The following is a 25,171-nucleotide window of genomic DNA, read 5'->3' on the forward strand; positions in this document are numbered from 1 at the left end:
ACCCCAACGACCCGGACTCCGCCGCCAGCAACCTCCATCAATGGATCCTCAACTGCGCCAACATCCTAGCTCCACTCAAGAGACCCACCGCCAACCAAGAAAAGAAAAAACCAGCCTGGTTCACAGACGAACTGACCACCTCCAAACGCACCTGCCAGAAACTCAAGAAAAAATGGATCCTCGAGCGCACACCCGACAACCTTGCTACCCTCAAGGAAGCCAACCGCGAACACCATCAACTGATCCGACTCGCCAAGCGCTTCCACTTCACAGAAAGCCTCAACAACAACGCTCACGACTGCAAAGAACTCTTCTGCATAGTGAAGGAACTTTCCAACCCCAACGCCAACGTCAACGACATCCCTCCTTCCCAGGAACTCTGCGACGATCTCTCCACCTTCTTCTACCAGAAAATCGCAGCCATCCACGACAGCTTCAACACCTCACCTCCGCCAGACCCCACCCCCAACAACTCATCCCACGCCTACCGCATCACCTCCTGGACTCAAGTAGACGACGCCGAAACCCGAAAGACCATGAACTCCATTCACTCAGGATCTCCCGCTGACCCCTGCCCACACCACGTATTCAACAAAGCCGACGCCACCATCGCCCCCAAACTCCGCAAGATCATCAACCTCTCCTTCAACACCGCTACCTTCCATGACAGCTGGAAGCACGCAGAAATCCAACCCCTCCTCAAGAAACCTAAGGCGGACCTCAACGATCTCAAAAACTTCTGACCGATCTCCCTCCTCCCTTTCCCAGCGAAAGTCATCGAGAAGATCGTCAACGCACAGCTCGCCCACTTCCTAGAAGACATCTCCATCCTAGACCCCTCTCAATCTGGTTTCAGACGAAACCACAGCACTGAGACCGCACTCCTCGCCGCCACAGATGACATCAGACAACAAATGGACAACGGCGAAACCTCAGCCCTGATCCTCTTAGACCTATCAGCCGCTTTCGATACAGGCTGCCACCTCACCCTACTAACCCATCTCCACGAAGCCGGCATCCAAGACAAAGCCCTCAACTGGATCTCATCCTTTCTCTCCGGCAGAACCCAGAGAGTCCGACTCTCACCTTTCCGCTCCAAAGCCACCAACCTCATCTGCGGCGTCCTCCAAGGCTCCTCACTTAGCCCAACGTTGTTCAAAGTCTACATGGCCCCCCTCGCACAACTGGCCCGCCAACACAACCTCAGCATCATCTCCTACGCCGACGACACCCAGCTCGTCCTCTCCCTGACCAAAGATCCTCTCACCGCCAAAACCAACCTCCACGAGGGACTGAAATCCATCGTCGAGTGGATGAGCAACAGCCGCCTGAAACTTAACTCCGACAAGACGGAAGTCCTCATCCTCGGGCGCACCCCCTTGGCCTGGAACGACTCTTGGTGGCCCCCCACCCTCGGCCCCTCACCCACCGCAGCCAGCCACGCACGAAACCTCGGCTTCATCCTCGACTCCGCTCTCACCATGTCCAAACAGGTCAACGCTGTCTCCTCTTCCTGTTTTAACACCCTCCGCATGCTCCGCAGGATCTTCAAGTGGATTCCAACAGGAACCAGAAAGACGGTGACCCAAGCCCTCGTCAGTAGCAGACTCGACTACGGCAACGCACTCTACACAGGCATCCCAACAAAAGACATCAAACGACTCCAACGCATCCAGAATGCATCCGCCCGCCTGATCCTCGACATACCCCGCCGGTGTCACATCTCCCCCCACCTGAAGGACCTCCACTGGCTCCCTGTGGACAAGAGGATCACCTTTAAACTCCTCACCCACGCACACAAGGCACTACACAACACCGGACCCACCTACCTGAACTCCAGACTCAACTTCTACGTTCCCTCACGTCAACTACGCTCTGCCAACCTTGCCCTCGCCATCGTCCCCCGAATCCAGCGCAAGACCTCTGGCGGCAGATCCTTCTCCTACCTCGCCGCCAAGACCTGGAACTCTCTCCCCACCTCACTACGCCAGACCCAGGACCTCCTCACCTTCTGGAGACTCCTCAAGACATGGCTCTTCGAACGTTAGCAGCAGCTCCCCCCCCCAGCGCCTCGTAACCCTAACGGGTACATAGCGCGCTTTATAAATCTATTGATTGATTGATTGATTGAATAATTCATGATCAAATGAATACATTGAAAAAGACCTGGCATCAGTTTATGACATACATCAAAAGGGAAATTAGAGTGGAAGGTTTCGCCATGGTGCTGTCTCAGACTTTACACATTCAGGCATTTGCATCATACCTCTTTCAGACAATGATACCAGCGGAATGAGACAGGTTGATTCATACATTGTTTGCTTTATTTCCAAACACTTTCACTCTGAACTTACATACCTAGTAGAATGAGAGGGTACTTTTATACCTAGATGTTGTAGATTATCTAAAATAACTTTTATGTGGAGCTTATCCACTGGCTTTAGAGGATATTGAACATGTACTTGGGGCTCACTCATTCCTTAAAGGAAACACATGCTGAACACATTCTTGGTCACTCCCCATTTGGTCTCTCTACAACACATTAACCTGCATCAAAGCCCATTCTTACAAATATTTTTCCATAAATTCTTTTGATACTGAGGAAGAAAACATTTGCATTACTACCTTTGCACCTTCAGGTGCTTCTTTCATAAAAGGTTATGGAAATCATTCTCTGAAAGGATGATGTCAGAAGCATCCGATAAGGGAGGCCAGAATATAGCTTTAATTCTGTGCACTTTATTTCTGTTAATTTGTATTTCTACATCATAAACCCTAGCTGCAACCTGGCAATCTTGTGCTACTTCTGCTGCATTGTCCTGAAGAGCACTGCCCAACTTCCATTGCCCATAAGTATCCATAGTTTGCTGGCCATGTTTTTTTGCTAAGCCATCTATCTTTGAGCCCGAACCCTTCAATTTCTTCTTTATATTAACTTCAACTGCATAAGTCATTTCACCTTTCTGCTTAGTGTAATCATCCTTTCTACAATACTCAGTCCATCTATTCCTTCTTGTCCTTTTACTGTCTTACCAGAACGCTCATTCTCATGTTTTGCTTTGAGCTGCAGTTTTACAGCTCAAGACCTAGGGCGTCACACTCACATAGGTGTAAATTTGTGAAATTATCTTTAGAATTTTCCATTCGTGATTTGAGCCTGGGCTGCTGCCAACCTCTGGTGTACTGCAGGGACTGCAGCTTTTCCTGGCATGTCACTAATAAATATTGAGGACCTTGTCTCAAAATTATCCATTCATTTCATTCCTAAATCCAGAGCAGGTGCAGCGCCATGCTTTTTACGTATGTGTTTAAACACCTCTGGGAACACCTCTAACAAGGGTGTGTCATGCATTGTATCATAAATACTTGCAAATATTGTTCCCTAAGTATTACACTTCTACATACCATGGGGGTAATATATCAAGTCAAACACACATATTTAACATCCTATGTCCTGAGTTGTTGAGTGAGGATAAACATTTTTAGATGGTTCATTTTGCAAGCAATCCAAAACAGAATCTCATCTGATTTTGTGGGCCCTTTGCCCATAAAGGCATTAATATTCTGTGGACTATTTGACTGCATTGCAGTATGCACTTGTTTTGCAGGGCTGGGATTAAATGCTCCTGTAGCAGCACTCTGTAAAACATACCATGAAAGTAGCCTATAAATGTGGAAGCCTCTAGCAATGAGATGCTGTGTAACCAGTGCGCTTAGATTTACTTCTTTGAACTTGGTTACACCATAAAACAGATTCAAAATATGAGACTCAAAAACTAAACTAAAATCGGGGAATAACATTGTGTAAGTCACATGCCTAACAAACCTGTAGCAGAGAGGAAGCATCGACCTATACTGACATAGGTAACCAATACTACAATGATGTCTCCGTGGTTAGGAGTCCGATCCCTTTTGGGGATTCGTACTATAGTAAATGGTCTCCAGCATGGGATTCACCTGAGACTCCGGCATGTCTGTTATATATTCTGGCAAGGCCCCTGAGGGAGGCCAGAATAATGTGCTGGGGGCAGATGGAGGAAGGGGGTAAGGGTTTGTCTTGGGACACGTGGAAAAAACGGACAATGGGACACTTCCCAGGTTTAAGTACTACCAAATAACCGCCTGCCTCAGGAGTCAGGGGTGATCTTCAAGATCCGAAACCAAGAAAGAAGGAGGTGTCATGCTGGTATGGACATTTGATGGTGACTGCAGAAATAAAAATTAGACCCCCACATCTGGTCTGGGAAGAATACTAGTCAAATGCTGAGCTGGAAGAGTTATGGCAAGTATCTATATGCATGCTTTACACAGTGGTGAAATCTTCCTCCTTAAGAAAAAAATCACATTTTTACTCTACATAGAGCATATTGGACCCTGGCGAAATTGGCCAAGATGAGAGAAGCTGGGGATAGCAAGTGTAAGCAGTGGGGAGCTCAACGTGTGGCTGATATCCATATGTTTGTTAACTGTCACGTGTTGGAATGTTTCTGGAGAAATGTGGGTAAGACGATCTCTGACATCATGGTCTTCACAGTGGAGGATAGACCCCCTATTTTTATGTTTGGTTCAATTCATAATGCCCCAGGTTTTAGGGCCCTACAAAACGTCAAAGCAGAAATCTCTATTAGGAGATTGCTGGCTTTGCACATACTAATTTGTGACTCTCAAATAGCGATTTGTATGGAGTTGCCATTTGCAAGTCGCACATTTCGAATTTTGTATATCTGGGCCTAAGATTCATATGAAATTGCATGAATGTATTAAGGCAGACTTGATTATCACACTGCAATTAATAGTAAATGTGCATTGTATAGTTCAACATTTACATCTAAATACCCAACATATATAAATTATAAATGTACCTCTTTCAGTACCATGTGCATGTAAGGGCAGTAAGTTTGGTGAAGTGCATCAGTATTCACTATTTTGCAGGAGATATGAGGAATTGATAGAACGTTCACTGAAAAATTGATTCCATGAAAAATGAGCAAAAATTATTTTTAACATGTTGCTGATTTGTTAACTGTTGCACTGTAAAACAGTTACATGTAGGTATTTCTGGTTTTCTGCTCCGTATATTGTTTGTAATGTACATAGCTTACTATGTAGATTGAAAACAAAAAAACTCAGCCTGATGAGTCAGATGTTTGTAATAAATTAAAGAAATTATTTATAAATGGAATATGCAACACAGAAGAAAGCCAGACTTCTGAATCTGCAACAGTTTCCAGGTTGACACCGAAACAAGTGGGATATACAGCGTGGGTACCTGTGAATTGTTTTCAAATGTGCATCCTGTCATATAAAAAGCAAGCACAGTAGGTCCCACGAATTGCCCAGGAATAGTAGCTTGATGAATTGAAACTGAAATGGAGCCATTTTTAATTAATGAAACTGACTTCAATCTGATCCATGGACTTCATTTATAGGCCACTCCTGGCCCTGTCTCTGCAAACGCTGCCCTCAGAGATGGCGAAAGCAGCACCAAGAAAACAGAGGCTATTGACCTTTTGGGAGATGGGACCCCGCCCTCCTTGTTTTATACTCATATTGGTGTAATACAAAAAGGAACACCAATAGCTGGAATGGGACACTCCTGGCAGTTGACATAAGTGAAAATACCAGCTTTGCATGTATGTTGTGCCTGTGTTGGTAAGATTATGTGTGTGAGAGGGAGAGAGTGTATGTGTGAACATATGTGTCTGTGCATTTGAACATCTGTGTGTGAATTAAAGTGAGTGAGAGAGACAGGTAGTGAGTGAGAAGTAGTGAGGGAGAGTAAGAGTGACTGGATTTGAGTAGGAATAAATAATACGTTTGATGCAGTGTCAGAGAACATTAGGGGGCATGAGTGAGAATTAAAGTGAGTGAGAATTAGTTAGAGTGAGTGACAGTGAGTGACATTAACGTGAGGTAGAATGAGTGAATCATAGCTAGAATGAGTGATAATGAGTGAATGAGAGTGAGCGAGTGAGCAATTATGAGTAAATCAGAGGATGAGTGAGTAAAAATGAGTGTGTCTGAAAGGTTGTAAAGTTCCTATGGAGCACTACCCTCACATTTCCACTATCAGGCAGCCCAGATTATGCTATCAAATACTCAGATTGGACAGATGAGAGAGGTGGATTATAGGGAGCGTACTGCGGGGTGAGAGATCTGAAATGAGACAACACTTTATTTTAATGACCGACTCCCAGCGGAAATATTTAACATTAGCCTTGGTTCCACTAGATAGCAGTCTGATTTTCAAGATGGCTGATGGGATTTTAAAAGTTTTAAGCAACCTCAAAGTTTGTTTTTGTTTTCAGCGGGAATTAGACCTTATTACAGGGCATTAGCATGTTACTTGTTTTACACCTAAAAGTAAACTCACTAGTGCATACTGTTCAAGGAATCTCAGTCTTTTGATAATTTAAAGTTCTAAATCAGATGGTACATAAAAAGGATCATCTCTTTAGCAAACTCTTTATATGTAAAGGAACATTAGGTACGTTAAAAGGTGAAGTGTGAAATGGACAAAACAAGTTCACTTTACCCCAATTTACAGTACATCATGTTCTTTTTCATCTCTTGTAACATGCTCTTGCTAAATGGAACTTTCTGTATATTGATTAATCTGTCAACTGATACTGCAGAGGGTCGAGATGGGCTTTAAACCAAGAGGCAGGGTTGATCCTGACAGAGTTAAAGTAAGTATGAGTGCAAGAGAGTGAGTGGGAATGAATGAGTGCAAGTGAGTGAATGATAACGAGTATGAGTAAATGACTGTGATAGTGAGTGAGAATACAGTGTTATGCATGCAAGTCTGTATTGGGCTGGCTTACCGAATGTATTTCTTGGCTTATACAGGCACTCATGGCAAAATGCTAGTACTGTTATACTGAAAACAATTCTTAGCATGACAGTCCCCTGTTACACAATACTTGAAAATTGAAGACCAGAGGTAATAATTGGTATATGGGACACCTAAGTGCTAACACTGATTCAGTGACAAAATGCTGGTGCTGGCACATTAATGATAGCTCCTGGCATAAGTGAGGACAACCCTGGCATATGGAAGGTGGCCAACCATGACAAGATGCTTTATTTCATCTCAGCCACTGCAATCGCTCAGGGCCACATCACAGTACTTCATTTTCACCTGCTATGCCACTCTGAGCAGAGAACAATAATATGCAAATCTGTTTTGGTCCTGCTCTAATAGGAATAGTCCAGCCCAAACTGCCTGATCAGGTACTATCCAGACCAGTTTTGTCCTACTTAGGCCTCATCAGAGAGGTATAGCTTGAGTCCTGTGGCACAGTGAGTATGGGACCGCTGTTTGAGCATACCAAGTATGCTTAGGGTGCCTACTGCAACTGCAACAATAACAAAGTGATGGATGCAAAGCATGAGTTAATCTCTGCCACCCACAGTTGCTTGGTCCATGTTCTAGTGTATCGTTATTCATCCTGTATGCCACTATTTACAGAGAATGGCTACATACAATTTAGTCTTGACCTCGCTCCCGTAGGAACCTATGTGGGTTCCATGCTCAAAGTGACAGTGGAACCAAGTTACTTCCTCCTAAAGTGGCCCAACTAGGCTGAAATGGATCCAATTTGCTTGTTGTCTGGTTCAGAGGTGGTCTGGCCTGACAGTGCAGGCCTGGCTCTTTATAGTGGAGCAGGACAAATGGTGATTTACATATGTCTGGTTGCTTTTGAGGTGGCATGGTGGACAAGAAATGGTGGCCATGAGTAATTACCAGTGGTTACGATTAAGTCAAACATTCCAACCACCACTTTTTTGTTTTATTCCTGGTGTAGCGCCCTAAGAAAGATGGGTGTGCATAACATGGCTCTCTTGCTTTACTATGTCACTAGAACCAAGCTGCACTGTACTGAAAAGGCCCAAATAGGCTGAAACCAGTCTGGGTATTCTTCTTTTCTGGTCCTGAAGAAATCTCTTCTGGCAGTTTGGGCTGGACTGTTCATATTGGAGCAGGACCAAATCTGCATTTGCATATGGTTGGTTCCATTCTGACATGGAATGTTGGGCAAAAAATGAACTGGATTGCAGCTCAGAGTAATTATCAATTGCTGTAATTAATAAAAGAAGCCCACACATAACTTTTTGGTTTTCCTCATTCAAGTCAAATGGTGCATGATGTCTCTGTTACTACCCCTGGCATTTTAGTGAATTTAAGCCTCCGATCTGTATCTGTAGTACTTTTTTAAACTTATAGAGTGTTGTGCTGAAAATCGTCCGTGGCTGTTTTGTTAATTATGGAGCCTCACGTTGACACTACTTACACATTTTTCTCACTATATTGTGCAGCACAGCACTATGTTGAAATAGGAGTAGTTTTTGAGCAGCTGCTCATTGCTTCACTGAATTGTGGTGTTATAAGGTGTCTACTAAGATAATAGGACTGTGTACTTAGGACAGCTGAACATCAGAATGTAGGGGAATGAGTCCTTCCACATCATGAGAAACTTCCAGACCAATTCCTGGCTAGCTCACAGTGCCTCAGCTAAGGCCCCAAACCCCTTCGTGAAAAAGATGTGGCAACCTGAGCATGATACCCTGACTCCTCAGGGAAGTCATGGAAACAGATCACAACCTTTCGTCATGCTACTCATGCTTGCCCAGGCGAAACACAGAAAAGATTCAAGGTTAGTTTTCAAGATATTTCTTGAAACACTTGTTATCTTGCATAAAGAGAATGAGCTGAGATAATTAGGCAGATGAAACAATGCAAAGTTACCAGCATAATGAACATGGGAAAGATAATGAACAGTCCAACCCTGGTAAATAAGTTCTAGAGGTTCTAGGGATTCTAGGGGTTCTAGAGGTTCCTACCTAACCCTAACCCTAAGCCTATTATGAGGGCATAGCCGGTGTACCCTTCTGCCTGCCTGACATTTAGCATTGGGCTTAGTCCCAAACATGGAAATAGTGTCAGGACTGCCTATAGTGCGCATGGTAATCCTGTTGGGAGGCAGTAGATTAGTACCAGCAAAGTTGCATGTTAAATGCAGCGTTCATCTCAGGATGGTCACAGCTGGAATGACTCTCTGCCCCTTCCAGGTCAGTGCATCATTTATATAATAAAATCACATTGTGTTAGTAGCGCAGCTCTGATGTAATGCTTCATCTAGATGTTAGAAGCTGTTTCTTGAACGAGCAACACAGTCACTAGGATATTGTGTAGCGTTTTCCTAGCCTTGGCCAGAATGTACTAGTTACATGTCAAAAAAGGCTAACTAAAACAAACAACTTGTACAATATATTACTAGATTAATATCATGCAAGCAAAGTGAAATAAAGTGTGTGAAATGTCATTGATAAAAGCAATGCAGCTAAAACATGTAAAATATGAAATCTAAAATGAAGTCAAGAAACGGGGTAACCTACTTGGGTCCAAGAGGTCCTCACAACACTGGCAGTGTTGCTCTGGTACCTGCACACTGCTGTGATGCTGCTGTCCACTAAGAGATACCCTTAGAATGATACAGGGCTACCTACATGTGACCCCTGTGATGTGGCACTCTTGAGCATTAAAGATAATTTCACAGTGTTTCACGAAATATGAAGGAGAGTAATGAAAATGAAATTCAGATGGTACTGCCATTTTTAAGGGGAGCTTGAAACAGGAGAGGACCCCAGTGTTTAATTTGTCCTGTTGGGTTTTGATGGCGAGCACAAATACTCATTCTTGTGGATGGAACCAGACCCAGAGAAATTGAGAGAAAGTCAGAAAAAGGAGAAAGAGGGAAGAGAAATATAGACAAACAGAGGCAAATAAAGATTGCATGAATGAAAAAGAACCTGTAAGAGTGAGATGAAGAAACACGAAGTGCAGGATGGTGGGAGAAGAAGGTGTGATGTGAGATCAAGAATAGGCAGCCTTTGTATTCAGCACCTGAGGTATTCGACGACACTAGTGGTGGGATTCTCAGAAAAAAGAGCAACTTCGCCTTTTTCTTCTTTTTTGTTTTTTACACATTAAGCACTGGCCTCAGTAAAGTCCCAGTGTGGGCTTACAAGCTTAATTGGACTCCCCTCAAGTACTCTTCAGTGACACTGATGAACATGATGGAAGAAATGTTTTAACAACTGCAATGAACTTATCTCTTCTCAGTTTGTTGGTGTGGAGGGACTGGGTACCACAGTGATCGACATGTATCCCAATATCTTTCGACAGAAGAATCGCAGGGAACTGCTTATGCTGTTTTTCTCCATCTTCTCATACCTAATTGGCCTCATCATGCTCACTGAGGTAAGATGGTGAAGGGATGTGGAGGGATGATCTAGGACCCGAGGGGTGAATAGGCATGTGTGCTTTTCATGCCCTGTGGCACTTTAATATTACAGAAGGAGCTACAGGTACTTGTGCTGCCCCTTTTATACTATAGATCACCCTGGTGGGTGGAAATTTAGCATTGCATGGTCCTCAGAGGGTGTCCCCTTATTGGCAGTGGGACTGTAGCATCATGCAAATGAGGCAATACTTGCCTCTGCACGTACACTGTATTATAGACGTGGGTGCAGAGGCACAGGAGCTGTCAGGGCCACACTGACTATGCACCACAAAGAGGGTGCCCCCTTGTCTTTGAAAGGGAGGAATGGATCCCATGGACCTCCTCCACTGACATCCACTCGCAGGTTACATTACTGCCTGTGCAGTGAAAGATGGCCTGGCTTCTTCAAACACCTAAACTGCCCTTTCACTAGTGCCCTGCCCCAAAGGAGATTTGAATGATCGTCTGCCCCCAGGGCAGTGCATGAACTGTAATAGGGTGTGCTAACCCATATAAAGCTGTTCAGTGGCACAGACAAGAGAAGTGCATCCTTTAATCATCGCAGGTCTTTATTATCCCGAATATTGGTTTTCGCAAAAAACATCAGCCTAATTAGTGGTAAGAACATTACCTGCCATTGCTTGCAAGGGAAGTAGTCTTATCTAAGCACACTATTATATACTTAACTTCCTAAAGATGTCAAATAAATTACCTGTTAAAGTAAGGCTGGTAAAGATGTTTATAAATGCACCCTTTTAAAAGATTACAGTTTTCACATGCAGCATATATAATGTTCACTTATCCTGCATTTACACTTTAGTCGTCCTTACTGATTGGTGATGTCAAAACATAAACAACTCCAGGATTGTAGAATTAAACCACATTTAGAGGATGGCATCAAAAAAGGCTGTAATGCTTAATATTGTCCCCTGTCCAAAGGACCAGACTGTTCATCTCTGTGCCAATTTACTAGTGTCACCACTGACTGCACAGGACAATGCTAATGCCTTGCATCCTGTAAATATCAGCTCAATACAGAAAAAAAGTCTTCCTCATTTTAGATTACTTTTTTGCAGAATGTTTTTAAACTGGCCTATGTTTTTCAATGGCAGAATTGCTTCCCAGAGTGGTTTCTGTTTTTTAGGTGAAACTTCTAACATATTCTGAGAAAAAAAGCTATTTGTGAGTCACGGTGATTTGCCGAAGACCGCGCAAAAATGAACTTTCCAAATTCACTGAGTGCACATGTAGGCGGGGCATTTCGCATCTCTATATTGAATCAAGTGCGTTTTTTAGTTCTGTAACAACATTCTATCTACCTACAACAATGAACATGTGGGATAATGCTTGATTTGTGTCAACGGGTGCCGGGAGTGGGCACCGGCACTCATCCTTGGGGAAAAACGAAAAGCTAAGTTCTTGATGAAGTGAGTAGAAAAGAGAGAACATGCATGTTCTGATGGCCACGATCATGAGGTCAAGATAGAAGGGAGCTCCCAGTGATCAACACTACGTCACGGCACATATGTACTTTGTTGAGGAAGAGTAGAGGTTGGAGCAAAAAAAGTGTACCCGTAAAATCTCCAGATAATCCCCTTTTTTTAAGTTACCTATTTTTTTCTTTTACTCACTTCGTAAGGTTGTGCACGTTTTTTAACTAACAACCTATGCAAAGTTTACAGTTTTGCACATTGTGATTTTTTTTTTGTTTTTAAATATTGTCGATTTAACTTTGATGGTTTAACTTTCTTTGAATTGCAAGATAATTTTCAAAACATGGTGAGATATGTTTCACTCTAATCAAACATAATCAAGCTGGAAAATGAACATTTGCTTTCTGTTCATGGAGCCTTTCAAATGCAGATTGGCAAGTGCATATCTAATATCTCTCTGCAACTTTACCTCTTGCCGAGCTTCTCTGCGCACAGCGGTTTTGCGGAAAATAGTAACTGTTTTATTTGCAAAGTATATTTAAGCATAGCAATTTTGTTAGCGTTAAATAAGAACGTATGATACACAATTTGTAACAAGAGTCTTGAATTGTAGCAACGCAAATTTTTTTTCGAAGTTCTCAAATTCCAACGTTTTATACATACCTTTGCAAATTTTGCAAAAAGAAAAAATGTAGATCTCCAAAGAGACCCACAGTTCATTCTATCCTCACATGTATCATGATATGACAGTGCTGAAAAAGGACAGTGATGTGACAGAAGATTTTCTAAACGACCTTCACCTCGGAAAAGTTTGAAAACCCTACCCAGCCTTTCAGGACATCAGCCTGTTTAGATATTTTCCTATAGGCTGGTTTGCCTACAATTCTGTTTAGCAAGCACGTCACACATGTTTGTATGGTAAAACAGAAAGCACAGAGCTCCTTTTAAAAGTCATCATGCTTTAGCACCGTTTCCTGGCACCTTTTTATTTTTTGTTCTTTCCTACATGTTTGGCTTCATTCTCTTTTATTTGCAGACCCTCGTTTCTCTTCCTTCGTCCTAATCAGGCTACAGACTCTTCTCCTTTTCCTTTAATTATTATTTCCTTTTCTTTCCCTCTTATGTCCACATAGGCCTAAGTGTCTTTTGACCTTCTCATCCTTTCGTTGTATTCTGCAATATTTTGACTGGCTATATTAAATAGTATTTCCCTTCTGTCCTCTGTTACCTCTCTTCCTACTAATTCGATCAGGTTTCCTGATCGTACCAATTCTGTTTTTTTTCATTTTACTGGCCTGTTTCTCCTTATTGAACCTCCTAACATCCTTTCTGTCTTTTTTCTTCCTTTACGTTTTCATCTGCTTCTCCTTCTAACTCTTCTTTTTCTTTTCATTTCTCTTTTTTGTCTCAGTTTGTTTCTTCACCTCATTCTTTTTTCTTTTATATATCTGATCCAGCAAATCTCCCACCTGTTAGACACTTCATTCCTCTGCCTCAATATATTGATTTGAACATATTTGCATTCTCTACTGCAATATTTCATTTTATCTTCTAGAACACATACTCATATTAATTGGGATTTTCTTTCTGTTCTCTCGTTTTCCACTTTATCCCTTTAGGGTGGGGTATATGTATTCCAGCTCCTTGATTACTATGCGGCCAGTGGAATGTGTCTCCTGTTTATTGCAATGTTTGAAAGCATCTGCATTGGCTGGGTGTATGGTGAGTGATGAAAAAACTCATGAGTAAAATAATTCCATACTTAGTCATTTATCTACTGTCAGATTACTTTGGGATAATTATTCAGGCAACCCACATATCACACTGGGTGAGAGGAGAGCAGCACATATCACAGACCACTTCTTGTGTGAAAAAGGCTGCTTTATTGAAACAGGTGCACATTACAAATGTTAACTTACAAAACGCCTTGCTAACATCAAATGTAACTAACTAATGTCCCTTACCCTCAACTCTTAGGTCCCCTCTACAAGCCCAACCGCAGCTATCTCCTTTAACTGTAGTGCATTTCACCATTTCAAACTTTCCATTTCCCCTACAGCCTATGACTGCATGTATGAACCCCCAAGCAACCAAACATCCTAAATTGAACCTTGAACTACTTGTCTACCCTCCCTTTGGACCTGATTCACCAACTGGCAATGCCAACCAAACTTCAGACAAGTTCTGCAAAACTTTCTAGACCCCTGCAAGCACCTGTTTCAAGCGACAACAATAAAATCTCCAAAACCCTGAGCATCTGTCTCAACAAATGACCCTGGCCAGAATCAACCACTGCTTGACAACACCCCAGGAAATCCTAAGTTTAAGGGATGGCAGGGCAGGGGAAAATGCCTAATGCTCCCTGTCACTGGCCACAAAGTCAGGTGAACCTAAAATGGTACCATGGAGCCCACCGAGAACATACTTATACTTTGGGCAAATTTGGGCTATAAAACTAGCTCAACACAAAATGGCAGCTCATGTGCTGCATCACTCTCCCAATCTTCCTGGGAGGGCAGGCCTCCTGGTGGTCAGCTGCCCCCGAAAATCCCACTTGGACCTGGTTCACCAACTGGCAACGCCAACCTAAATTCAGACAAGTCTTGCAAAACCTTCTAGGCTCCCACCACCCAGAAAAAGAGAATGAGCCCACTAACTTTTTCTGCCCCTACCCCAAAACCCCTCTAGGTCCCTCTGTGTACTCCCTCATCTCCTGATATTCAGGGTCCTACACAAAACCTCTCTCAATTCCAAATATGTAACGTTCCATGCAGGTGTGTGAGAGATGTCTCCTGTCCCTGATCAAAAACTCCCTTTCCTCGAATTTTAATGAGGAATGACAAATCTACAAAAATGGGCCATCTCCCGATTGAGTTTCCTGAATGCGCTCTGTCAGTGGTGGCGGGTGGTTTGGTTGCGCATCTCTAAGACCTCCTCAGGATAAACTCTGTCCATAAGAAAAAGCAGCCAGACCAATTTGTCTTTATTTGAAGCAAATCCTTTTTCATGGCCCTTATTAAAACCTCATAATTCTCCTTCACTTGATCATTCTCTCTTAAGTGAATGATCAGTATATCTGGACGCCTGCCACCCTCTATCATACCGCTTAGGCTCTGTAACAAATCTTGCCAATTCATCCCCCTTTTCCTTTCCATGTAACCGTAAACATACATTTATTAAAGGCCAAATTTGCCCCAAACTCCGTCTGTTGAGCTTGCACCTCCGCCAACTTGGTGAAAGAGTGGTCCACCACCCATATGGCCGCGTCTTCTGCCGCCGGACTTGCCACGGAACCTGGAACGAAACAAAACATCAGTAAAGGCTTCAAAAAAGCTGGACCTCTGCCCCACTTTCCTCCCCTTTACACGCACATAGTGACTATAGCAATCTGAAGGCCAACACCACAAGAGCATAATGTCCTCGGGTGTCCAGCCAGAATTTCCTGGGTCCGTCGCAGCCCCAGTGCGGAAAGAATGTGTTCTAAAATCAGCAGTGGGCAACCCCAATTGCAACAGAGATTTTCACAATACCGATAATAGCTGAAAGAGGTAACCTTCTTCCCTAATCTGTGTCTGAAAACCAAACCTGTGCTAGATCTACTACATAACGCTCAACAGACCCCCAACAACACTAGACATTGCCGAGGGGTACCAATCACATGCAAAATTATGCTACCTTCTAAAAGTGGCATTTTCAAACACACAATCTTAAAATCAACTTTACTAAAAGATGTCTTTTTAAATTGTGAGCTCAGAGACCCCAAACTCCAAATGTCTATCTGCTCCCAAAGGGAATCTACACTTTAATCATATTTAAAGGTAGCCCCCATGTTAACCTATGAGAGGGATAGGCCTTACAACAGTGAAAAATGAATTTAGCAATATTTCACTGTCACGACATATAAAACACATTATTATATGTCCTTCCTTAACCATACACTCCACCCTGCCCGTGAGGCTACCTAGGGCCTACCTTAGATGTAAGAAAAGGGAAGGTTTAGGCCTTGCAAGTGGGTATACTTGCCAAGTCGAATTTACAGTTAAAACTGCACACGCAGACACTGCAGTGGCAGGTCTGAGACATGATTACAGAGCTACTTAGGTGGGTGGCACAACCAGTGCTGCAGGCCCACTAGTAGCACTTGATTTACAGGCCATGGGCACCTTTAGTGCACTGTACTAGAGACTTACTAGTAAATCAAATATGCCAATCATGGATGGACCAATTACATAAACATTTTATATAGGAGTACTTGCACTTTAGCACTGGTTAGCAGTGGTAAAGTGCCCAGAGTAACAAAAACGGCAAAAAGAGAGTCCAGCACACATCAACAACCTGGGAAACAGAGGCAAAAAGTTAAGGGAGACCACACCAAGGATGAAAAGTCTAACACCAGGCCAAAACCTTCCCTTTTTATACATGTAACTCACCCCTAAGGTAGGCCCTAGGTAGCCCCATTGCAGGGTGCAGTGTATGTTAAAGGAGGGAATGTATTGATCCGTTTTAAATGTCCTAACAGTAAAATACTGCCAAATTCATTTTTCACTGTTGCAAGGCCTATTTCTCTCATAAGTTAACATGGGGGCTGCATTTAAATAACTTTTAAGTGCAGTTTCTCTTTGGGCGCAGATAGAGTCTCAAGATTGGGGTCTCTGAACTCTCAATTTGAAAAGACATCTTTTGGAAAGGTTGTTTTTTAAATTGTCGGTTTGAAAATGCCACTTTTAGATAGTGGGCATTTCTTTGCTTAAACCATTCTGTGACTCTGCCTGCTTGTGTATTCCCTATCCGGGTCAGATTGACAGTTGGGCTGAATCGCCTCTAGATAGTGACACAAAGGGAGCTGGGGTGTAGACTGCATATCCTGATGGGCCATCTGGGCTAGAGTGGAGGGAGGAGTGGTCACTTACACATAAAAGAGCTGTGCCTGCTCTCACACAATGCAGTCTCCAACCCCATGGTTTGAGTCTGGGGCTAGGCCTGGGCAAAGCACGAGCTTGTGCACAACAGAGACTTTATTTTGAAGTTTGCTACTTCAAAGGTAGAAAGGGGTATAGGTAGTGGGCCAAAAACCCAGATATTCAGATTACCTTTGGAACCAAGAGGAACCTCTGCCACGGAGAAGAGCTGAAGAGCTGGAGGAGGAGTACTGCCCCTTTGCCTTTGACTGTGCGTTGTTGGGTTGGCCTGTAGTTGCTGCTTCTGCTTTGGGTTGGCCTGCAGTTGCTGCTTCTGCCTGAAAGAGGACAAAGACTGGACTTTGTGGGATATTCCTGCTTCTGAGGTGTCTTGAAGGGCTTGGATTGAGCTTTCCTCCTGTTTTGAAGTGTCAGGGCCATAAATACTTCCTCTGCCTGCACTTGGACTCTCTGCTGAGACTTCTGTCCTGCCAAGTGGTGCACTATCCAGTCCCTGGACCCTTGAAATGTGAAGTTGGTAGAACAAGGACTGAAATCTATGCATAGGAAGCTGTGTGGGGAACATTTCGATGCACCACCTGCAACACAGCTGTAAAAATGACGCACCACCTGCCTCGCGGATGGGAAATCAATGCAACACCTCCATCGTGACTGGAGATACGACGCAGCACCCACTTGCGGCTACTGAAAGCAACACAAATCCCTCGCAGCATTGTTTTTCCTCTTCCCGGCTCCAATCTATCATGGCTGTCTATTTCGTGGAGCCTTTGGCTATCCCTGCTCCATTCCCTGCTGCTTTGTATTGCCATTTCTGTGCCATATTCCATCCTACACCATTGTTGACCCCTTCTCCCCACACTCGCTCATTCTGGAGACTACTATTCCCTTCCCCCTCATCTACAGCCCCCCTCCCTTCTCAGGTGCTCATCTAACTGGGAAACCATGTCCCTTCACCCCCTCCACAGCTCACCCTGTGATAACTCAGGTAGGAGCCTCTCCAATTGACCTACTTGTGCATGCCTCCTATGTGCCTCTACCAGATCCCGAGATCTCCAGTGCCAATCTGTCCTCCACCCTTCTCTCTCATTCATGTGGAACTCTAGTGTCCCCCCTGCTCTTCCTCCTGCTGTTCTAATTCAAAAATCCCCATAACCATGCACTCGCTTGCACTTGACAATAATCCCTCCCCTTGCCCCGCCCTTTACTGTGTATCCTCATTATGCCCTAAGGCAGGTAGGTGTGATGATGGGTTGGCCGCTCACTTTAGAAGGCTTATTATTTTCCCCTTGTTTTTTGGCCTCGCGGACAGCTGTATAGACGCTGTCCACTTCCTTCCTCATTGCCTCTCTGCTGCCCCGTACACACTTATATGGCATGCCAGGGCCGCAGTCATTTTTTTCCTGGTGTTTTGTTGCAGCTGCTTGCAAGCCTAAACTTGTATATCCTCTCCATTCTTTCCTCTTCCCCGCTCCCCTCCACCCCTGGCTCTGTGACAGTGTGCTCTGGCATAGCTGTCCGGTCTGCTCCAGCTGTCACCACTCCTCCCTTGCCCTGAGGGGCCACTCTTCTACACATGGAGCAGACATTCCCACTTACCCGCACTGGAGAATATGTCACCGCTGCTCTCCACTTTCATGGCAGTGGGCAGGGCACCACCGCAGCGGCTATTCGTGTTGATGCCTGGCAGGCTGGGTGGTCCATGCACACTGCAGCCTCACTACTGACCACAAGGTTGAGGTGCCTGGCCTCACGGGGAAGCTGCATTGCTTCAGTAACCCTCTTGTCAGAGGGAAACAGCAAAATACCACTATTCAGGTCAGTGAATCGCTGCTGTTCGTATAATATCCCAAACTCAGCTGTGTGCCGCAACAACTAGAAAAATGTTTAATGCTCTCTGTCACTGGCGACCAGGTCACATGAACCTAAAATGTTGACTGGGAGCACAAAGAGAACATACTTATACTTTAGGCTATTTTAGGCTATAACAATAGCCCAACACAAAATGGCATCTCATGGGTAGCAACACCCTCCCAATCTGCCCGGGGAGCAGACCTCCCGGAGGTCAGCTGCCCCAAAAGTCCTCCATGCGACCAATACAAATTACCAAGCAATGAGTCACCTTGGTTATGCCATTACCAGGATAACAGATGGCAGTGATCAGCCTGGCCCAGGAGACAAGGCCAGAATCACTCCCATGTCCTCCTTAGACCATTCTACTGAAATTCCTGTCAGTGTGTGTTTGTTTTTTTAAATTCCCCTTTCATTATAACATTTTTCATTAGTGAATTTTTTGAAAAGCATTTGCCCAAAACTTTCCTTAAAAAATAATTAAAATAAGAGACATGCTAAAACAACTGAATAGAATGCTATGCATAGGCCTTCCCACTGGTTAAAAAAAATCATTGGCGGGAGCACTTTCATCTATCATTTCCTAGCTGCACCCATCTTGGACTTATATACACATCATTTTTATGGAATGTGATTGTCGCAGGTAGACAAACCTGGGTGGTGTTTCCTTCTGTTCAACCCATTCGTAGATAGAAAAATAACCCCATTATACCAAATGATGGTGGGTTTATTGCTAAAGAAGACATCTTTTCTAACTCTCTTTTCCACTATGAAATGTGTACATTTTTGTATTTATCTTTTTTCACTTTATTCATTTTCTAAAATTGTGTCAACATGGAACCGGGGGTATATTAAATTAAAAAAAAAAATGGGAGACACCCATAGCACTGATAAGAAACACAATATGCATGTACCATAAATACACATAAAGGTAGAAGACAATGAATCCATTGACCAGGGTCACCACAACAGAAAGGCAGAGAGGGTATAATGTCTTAGACCCCACCCTTTATATAGGCCCCATGTACCTTATTAGTGAAAGAGAAGTTAATGGCGACCACACCAATAGAATGGCAGGAGATGTTAGAGCTGCCTTGAAGGATGCTATTGTGTACTAGAAAAAGGTGCTCCAGGCCTCCCCAAAAGCTTCTGACATGCAAACCTCCCACTGCTTCTTCCATTTGTTTGATTTTGATTGGGAGAGTCAGGGTCTATAATTGCTTAGCAGCCAGACTTGTGCTTGCAATTATTTTGTTTACTTATTCCTGCTCATAAAACAAATCTACTTCCTCATGTTTTTTTCCAGGTGCAGATAAATTCTATCACAATATTGAACATATGATTGGCTACCGGCCACTGCCTTTGATCAAGTACTGCTGGCAGTTTGTGACTCCTGCTCTGTGCTTGGTAAGTTCTCAGGCAGGCAGAGACTCTGCAATAAAAGAGGGGAGGCAAATATAATTTCAAAGAGAAACAGTAGTGAAGCACAAGTGTTTTGGCTCAGGAAGAAATTTGAACCAAGCTAAAAAGCAACATTTGTTGACTGTCAGAAGTGTTTTCTGGGACAAAGACACCAACATGTGATTTTGTTAGGCTCTTTCAGGATGTAGTGTATATATCTGTATGTGGTATGTATATAGCCCACATCTTGCAGAAAGGCAGCAAAGCACTGTACAGGATCAAAGGCAGATTTGCAATCAGACTGAATCTTGTTAGTTTCTGAGAAGAGAGCTGGACTAGTCATTGATTGCATCACATTTCTCAGAATTGAAGATTGTGTTGTTTTTGATGGTTTGAACATGAGGTAAAAAGGGAATAGTATTTGTTTCTTGCAGAGAGATGTGTCAGGAGAAGAGCTCAAAGTTATACTGTTGCAAGTGAGGAGTTACATTAATTAGTGAACAAGTGCAGTGTTTTCTCCTTGTTTTGTTTCTGTTCTTCTTGGGCTGGGTGCTGTAGTCTTGCTGTAGGTAATCAAAGGTTTTGATCATTCTCTGGTGAGAGCAAGATCTCTGTGATAAGAATGGCTTCAAACTTATGAGTTGTGGTGAAGGCTTCCATGTCTGCAGCGAGGCAGACTATGGTGTAAGTTTTGATCAGAATGAAGTGATCTATGCATTTAGAGTGTTCGCTCTATGATATGTGTAGTATTGACAGACACCGTAAGAAGTAAACACAAATTTTATTCTTGGTTGAAACCACCCTCGACAACCTGTGACAAATCAGGGGAATCGTTACTCTCAAACTGTGTATTCCTTCAACTGTTCACTCTCACTAACATTCTACACCAAACACCTCCTGGCATGCAGCGTCACAAGCTGGCTTCACGAGCCAGTGTGCACTCATGAGCCAGTGTTGCAAGCTGGTGGCAGAGAGGGTGTTACATGGGTTCTTCTCTTCAAACAAATAAACATTAGACTAAAGCAAAAAATTAAGGAAAAACACTGCTTCACAATATTACATGGGTTCTTCTCTTCAAACCAATAAACATTTGCAAAACCAATATACATGAGCATCCGTAACTATAATTAAAACTGAAATAATAATAACACAAAGGGAAACATTTACATCAAGCACTACTATAAAAGCAATGCTGACATGATGACTACATTAGGCATGCCAAGAACATACTATAGTTAAAACAACCTTATGTGTTATAAAGCTAACTGCCTGATATTTCTCCTATATCTGAGCGGTTTTCTCCATACATGAGTACCTTTTCATACATTCAGAGAATCATTGTAGTTATCACATGAAATATAATTTTTGTTTTTTTAAAGTGGGCAGTGCCCTCTGCTTTGTTCCACTAGTTAGTTGGGGGTAAACTTTCACAACTTTGGAACAATTCCACCAGTGTTCCCCTTTCACCCTAACATCATTACCACATACTCGTTCAACCTTGACAGGTGGAGATAACTTTGGGTCACCTTTCTTGACATGACCACAGTGCTTTATCTTAATGTAATCACCTACAAATATGCATTTCGAGGACACATTTTTCCCTTTGTCATTGTATTGCTTTTGTTTGGCTTGGGCTTCTGTTATATTTTTTCTCACAAGATGATCTATTTTTCTACATCAAACTTTTGTTTCAACCATTTGGCCATCCATGCAGGCCTAAATTCTTTGGCTGGTTTCCTACCTCTGAGGAGTTTGAAAGGCGAAACTAGAGTAGATTGTTGAGGGATAGTCATGCAGAACCACAACATGGTCTGACTGACAGTGCTGAGTTTGTATTTATTTTGTACAGCCCATTTTCTACAATCTCCCAACGCCCAGTTGAAGCGTTCAACCAGGTCATTCGGTTGGGGTGGCATAATGAACTTTATAGGTGTTTCATGCCGCTGTTTTTCAAAAATTCTTCTACTTCACTTGAAACAAATTGTGCCTCATTATCAGAGATGATATATTCTGGGAAACCTCCCCTCATACACACTTCTCTGAAGAATTTTACTACAGTTTTCAAGTTTGGTTCCCCAATAAACCTAACTTTCGGCCATTTGGAGTAGTAATCCAACAGTACTAAAGCATATCTAGAATTGGTCGGAAGAGCATTAAATGGACCTATCATACCTAATCCCACGTTTAACCATGGTCCTAAGGGAAGTTCAATTGGAGTTAATGGCGGTAGAGATGTTTTAAGAACTTTATCACTAGTTGAACATACAGCACATCCTTTGACTAAATTATCGATTTCACAGTTCAGTTGAGGCCACCAGAACATGGACTGCACCCAGCATTAAGTGTCCTTCATGGGCCTCCTTTATTATTAGTGGTCTGATAAAATCAGGTTGTACTAGTGTATCTGCTCTCATTATCAAACCACCTTCTAAAGACAATTCTTCACTTACTTTGAAAAGTGGTTGAATACTTTGTTCCAGCATCTTCTCATTGGGCCACTCCTCTCTGATGTGCCTGGAAACTACCTTCATTACGGGCTCATTGCCTGTAGCACATTTCCATTCTGCCTCTGATAACGGTCCAGCTTCATCTAATTTGACTGGATCTTCTAACTTTTCTCCTTTAGTGTGTGATGTTTCTACCATGGGAAATCGGGACAAAAATTCAGCTTGCCCGTTCTTCTCACCAGAAATGTGTTTGACTTCAAATTGGAACTGTAGAGCACAGGCTGAGAACCTTGTGATCCTTGGTGTACTATTGCTAGCATGTTTTCCAGTGAGTATGAACACCAGGGGTTTCTGGTCTGTTTGGAGTATGAATTTCATTCCCCACGGGTAGGTATGAAACTTCTCTATTGCCCACCAGCAAGTTAAAAGTTATTTTTCCATCACTGAGAATAAACATTCAGGGTCTCTTAATATGCTTGAGACAAAGCATATTGTATTTTCTCCAGAACTTGACTTCTGAGTTAAAATTGCTCCTAAGCCTACATTGCTGGCATCAACTGTGAGTATGCACTTCAATTCTGGATCTTGTGGTTTACGTTTCTCGACCTTTGATAACTGATGCTTTGGCCCCTCAAAAGCAGACACACATTCTTCATCCCAACAAAACTCAATATTTTGCTTTGACAGTTTTGAGATTGGTTTTACTTTGGAAGCAAAGTCCTTAATGAACCGTGAATAAAATTCACATAGCCCAAAAAAAGTTTCACTCCACTTTTATCTGTTGGTGGTGGTGCTTCCAATATAGCATTGACTATAACCTGGTTTGGGCGTTATGCCTGAGCTTGAGATCACATGGCCTAGACATTCCACTTTTTCTTTAACAAATTCTCCTTTTTCTCTTTTTAACACTACACCTTGTTTTTGAAAGATTGACAGGACCTGTTTAAGTGTGTCATCATGCGATTGATGATAAGGACCAAATATCAGTCCATCATCTTGAAATATGGCTACATCTTTGATGTCTTTTAAGAGATTTTTCATGACTCTCTGGAACACTGACACAGCAGACACCAAACCAAATGGTAACTGACAAAATTGATAGGTGTCACACAGTGAGACAAATGCTGTATAATGGCAGGACTCAGGTTCCAGTTCAACTGGTGGTATGCTGAAGCCAGGTCCAACTTCGTAAAGTACCTAGCTCCAGCCACTTGAACAAATAAATCATTGATCTTTGGCAAAGGGTGAAAATCAACATAAATCTCTTTGTTCAATGCTTGAAGGTCTATGCACACCCTAAGTTCCCCCTTTTCTCCATGCGACTACAAGAAGAGACAGACAAAGAGAGGATTCAGTTTGTTCAATGATGCCCTTTCTAATCAAATTTTCAAGTTCTTTTTCTAGATCGCCACGAACACTAAACGGTACCCCTCTTATTATATTTGTTATTTTGAATGGGTAAAGCACCATCCTTTCTTTTAATTTTATGCTTGAAACCCTTGATTTCCCCAAACTCACCTGAAAAGCATTTGGATAGACACTTAATAGATTTTCCACAAGGTCTGAATCTCTTATACCGACTACCTGTTCTTGGGTACCTGTCCTCAAACCATGCCAAACAAACCCTGGTGAAACCATTCAAAGATATTTAGACCTTTGACTGCTACATAGATTTTACCCATTATAGTTCTCCTTTTGAATTTCAAGATATCTTCAAAATACCCAGCTAACTCAGTCTTCCACTCTTCGTATGACACCAGTGATTGGTCAGGAGTAAAAGCGTCCTCTTTTGCCATGTAGATTGAAACAACTCTTTGGTAATCACAGTAATGCGTGTCCCTGAATCAACCAATAAATTAAGGCCCTCATTACAACCCTGGCTGTCGGTGTTATAGTGGCGGTAATACTGCCAACAGGCCGGCGGTAATAACTATGACATTATGACCACAGCGGAAACCACTCAGATAGTCAGCCACTTTAACACACCGACCGCCAGGGTGAAATCAACAGGCACCGTGGCTGTAACCGCCTACAGCCAGGCGGAAGACAATGTTCCGCCCACCGTATTATGATAGTCCAATCCATCACCTTTTTTGGGGTGGTACCAATGACATCAAAAGCCTGGCAGAAACACTGCACAGAAGGGAAAAGACTCACCTCTGGAGACTCAAGGAAGAACCACGCCACCATGGAGCCTGAGTTGCATGTGTTCCCCATGCTCTTCTACGTTCTGCTCCACTACGAACACCAACGCCGGCGAAGACGACCACAGTGAGTAGTGCCGCCTAGCACACAGGAGATGGGGGAGGAAAAAAAGAGTGACACACACACATGCAACACACAACACCCCCATCCCCAGCACCATACACACAAGCAGATGCAGTAACATTACATATTCACCCCGTACCCCTCAGGAATAATGCAAGGACAAAAGGAACTGATTAAAGTGAGTGTAATAAGATAAAATAGTATAAATACGTGCATCCAAATCAACAAGCATATACATATTTAATAATGTAGGGACACTTCCCAGTCCTCAATGTCTCTGGGCCACAGGGCCACATCACAAAGTCCAAGGCCCCACCTCACTCCTGCAACCACACGGAGAGAACACTGCAAGGGCATCAGGTCAAAAATAGGCAGGCACCTCAGGGGGACGGGGAATGGGAGGCACCTCAGCCGAAGATGATACAACACCACTGGTACTGGAGGGGCCAACATGCCCTGTGCTCTGTCCTGGGGAGTGCAAGGCCATAGTCTCTCAAGTTGGTGACTTGCCCACTGGCTCTGGAGGGGGCAACATGCCCTGTGCTTGGTCCTGGGGAGTGATAGGCCAC

General features: G+C 43.2%; 1 protein-coding gene across 1 annotated transcript in view; it reads left to right on the plus strand.

Moving 5' to 3' along the window:
• LOC138287578 (sodium- and chloride-dependent GABA transporter 2-like) overlaps positions 1 to 25,171 on the plus strand; it is a 633,422-nt gene that overhangs the window by 548,444 nt on the left and 59,807 nt on the right. Inside the window, exons 10-12 of the mRNA XM_069228136.1 lie at positions 10,127 to 10,264; positions 13,339 to 13,441; positions 19,793 to 19,893. Coding sequence (XP_069084237.1) covers positions 10,127 to 10,264; positions 13,339 to 13,441; positions 19,793 to 19,893 — 342 coding nt within the window. The remainder of the gene's footprint in view (positions 1 to 10,126; positions 10,265 to 13,338; positions 13,442 to 19,792; positions 19,894 to 25,171) is intronic.

This window comes from Pleurodeles waltl, chromosome 4_1, assembly GCF_031143425.1.
Source record: "Pleurodeles waltl isolate 20211129_DDA chromosome 4_1, aPleWal1.hap1.20221129, whole genome shotgun sequence".
In the NCBI taxonomy this organism is placed as follows: domain Eukaryota; kingdom Metazoa; phylum Chordata; class Amphibia; order Caudata; family Salamandridae; genus Pleurodeles; species Pleurodeles waltl.